This window comes from Limulus polyphemus, unplaced genomic scaffold (assembly GCF_000517525.1).
Source record: "Limulus polyphemus unplaced genomic scaffold, Limulus_polyphemus-2.1.2 Scaffold170, whole genome shotgun sequence".
Classification (NCBI taxonomy): domain Eukaryota; kingdom Metazoa; phylum Arthropoda; class Merostomata; order Xiphosura; family Limulidae; genus Limulus; species Limulus polyphemus.
The window spans coordinates 19,656-22,792 of record NW_013665780.1 but is presented as its reverse complement, the minus strand read 5'-3'; the positions used below and the strand labels follow the sequence as shown (position 1 = coordinate 22,792).

Below are 3,137 nucleotides of genomic sequence, written 5' to 3'. Positions count from 1 at the left end.
TTTGTTGGTTTTGAACCAAACTAAATAACAGTAAACCTTTTTATCATTTACGGTATTTTTTTATTTTGATGTTTTGAGATCTTTTGTGTTTAGAACAATATATGCTAGTTTTTAAAGTATCCAATTGAATTTTTGTTCATTAAAAATCTTTCAAATGCGACTGTAGCTTTTTTTTCCCCCAAACTTTGTCTTCAAAATAAGGGTGTGTCTTATACACCGGTGCATCTTATATTCCGAAAAATACGGTATAATAAATATAAGAAGTTTAAGTTCACTGCAATGATAGGAGATTTGTAGGACTATAGAAGATCAAGAGAGTTGGTCAAATGGGAAATTAAGAAATAAAAAATAACGTATTAAAAAAGGTTGGCTGAAAATATCAAAATAAATAGTAACAATTTCTTCATTAAAGGTAAGCAAAATGTTAGGGTGGGAGTAGGGCCTTTGAGGGATGATACCAGAAGGCTAATATCTGATTATTATGGGATGGCTGATTTATTAGATTCTACTTTTTCTTCAGTTTCTACTAATGAAAATTTAAGCAGCATTCTTCAATCTGAACAGTTGCTTGACAGAAACAAGGTTTAATAAGATGAATACATTAATTCTGAGCTTGTTAAGAAAATATTGGGATATTCAAAGAGTGAAAGAGTACCCAGGCCAGATAATATTTATCAAAGGGTTTTGAAAGAGGTTAAAGATTGGATATGTGAGCCATTTGGTATTTTTTTCTAAATCCTTGAATGATGGGCATATGCCAGAAGATTGGAAGGTGGCTAATGTTACTCCTCTTTTTAAGGGAGGTGGGAAAAAATTGTCCCAGTAATTATAGACCTATTAGTCTTACATCACTATAGGAAAGTCTTTATAGAAGATGCTTTGCAAAGTCGTTTAACAAAGTTTAAAATTTTCTTGGATGATCAGCACAGTTTCACTTGGGGAATATCTTGCCTTACTAATCTTTTGACATTCTTTCAAGAGGTTACTGCTTATGTAGGTGAAGGTACATGTGGTAGGTGGATGTGGCATATTTAGATTTTCAGAAAACATTTAATGTGCCACATAAAAGGCTTGTTATAAAAGTTCTCTCTATATAAGGACAATTGGTGGCTCACTGGATAGAAAAGTGGCTTCATACAAGAAAGCAGAGTTGTTATAAATGGAGTTTAGTCAAGTTGGACTAATTACACGATTGGGGCATTTCAGGACCATTGCTTATTTTGAGTTACATAAATTTGCTGATGACATTAAAGTTTTTGGTGTTGCTGACTGTGAGGAGGATGCTACTACCTTTGCTGTCTTTTAATGTTAAATCACACGATATGAAAGTACCCGAGTATCTTTCAAATCCATATTTTAATTATTTTAATTAATTCAGTATAATTTATACTGTTCCACAGTATTTCAGAAAATTATGTAATATTCCTTTATGCAGTAAACTAATTATTTCTAAACACCCACATTAATACCAACACATTAATTCATATTACATCCAATTCACAATTTAATGAAACAACCAAACTAACATCCATGTTCGACTGTTAATTTCATTATATCTATAACCTCTCCAAAGTCTGAATATATGATAGCTTCTATTTAATTTATTAACAGTTGGTTCAATAGCTGTTGGATCCCAGTAAAGACAATATTTCACACAAAAACGTTGGAAGTTTATTAGATGCCTGAAATAAAATCAATATTGAAAGAGTGGACCAAAAACCACTTACTTTTTTTTTGTGCGTCTGTCAAAATCAGCTTTCTGTCCCAATCCTCCACTTGTTAGGTTTAATGCATCACTAGTAATTACTTCATTTTCCTGTTGTGTCACTCCTGTGTTCAATAAAAACAATTTAGCTTTACAAAACTTACACAAGTGTTTCTTTGTACATTTAGTTATTAAAAATCAGCAAATCCTACTTATAGACTCAACATATTAGCTCCAAATTTCTTGTAAGTGAAAGTTTACATTTTGATGAAAAATACGTTAGTCTTAGAAAATTAATTATTTTCTTGTTTTAAAAATCCATATTTTTTTTTACACTTTTACCAATTTAACATGGTTTCAAAACACAACTTGGTTTTATATACAGTCACAATTTAACAGTTTCAAGCAACTTGGGTTTCTCTACAGCCAGAATTTACATGGTTTCAAATAAATTGGGTCTATAAAGAGCCAGAAATTCTTACTTATGAAATTTCTAAATATCAAAATATTTGCTATAAATTATAATTTAAATAATTACACCTATGGTATCACTGCTTATTGTAAAATCAAATGTTGAAAATATTTTAAAGTAAAAACTTTTATTTCTATAACCATATATAATATTTATATGTTAGAAATAGACTAAATGAAAAAAAAAAGTATAACAATGAAATAACCCTGCTAACTTCATATTTATAAAAGTGTGGATTATAGTTAAAAATACACTAAACCAAAAGCTATAGCTAAAACTGGAACTAACTCTGCTATAACCTTAATAGTTACAAGAGTGTAGATTATGGTTAAACATACACTAAACAAAAAGCTATAGCTAAAACTGGAACTAACTCTGCTATAACCTTAATAGTTACAAGAGTGTAGATTATGGTTAAACATACACTAAACAAAATAGCGAAAAATATAACTGGAACTAACCCTGCTATAACCATTATGCTTATAGTTAGAACTGGGTGATATACTTGATAACCTATGAGTTATGTACACTAATTGATTAATCAAAATCATGAGTAAATGGATTAATGTCACAAAATAACTAACTAGTAAAATTGGTGTTTCCAAATAATTGAAATATTGACATTATTTTCGTTTATTGTTTAGTTCAAAGCTACATAATCAGCTATCTGTGCTCTGCCAATTGGGGATATCAAAGACAATTTTAGTGTTTTAGATTTTCTTCACTTCAAGTTTGTTCAGATTTGGGCCAGTATAGCCTATGATTTGAGAATCTAGGGTTCAGTTTGCACTGATAGCAATTGTTTTTTTCTATCTTTCTTATGGCAAAGCTTCTAAGGTTATCTGCCATTGTCACTAATTTTGAACTGTTGACTAGAGAGAGAAGGCAACTGGCTACATGGCTTGTTTGTTTGCTTTTGAATTTTGCGCAAAGCTACACGAGGGCTATCTGCGCTAGCCG

The 3,137-nt window shown here is 30.5% G+C and overlaps 1 protein-coding gene across 1 annotated transcript in view; it reads right to left on the bottom strand.

The window, feature by feature from the left end:
- The window catches only part of LOC106477828 (liprin-alpha-2-like), a 35,426-nt gene that overhangs the window by 25,444 nt on the left and 6,845 nt on the right, over positions 1–3,137 (bottom strand). Inside the window, 1 exon segment of the mRNA XM_022381516.1 lies at positions 1,728–1,830. Coding sequence (XP_022237224.1) covers positions 1,728–1,830 — 103 coding nt within the window.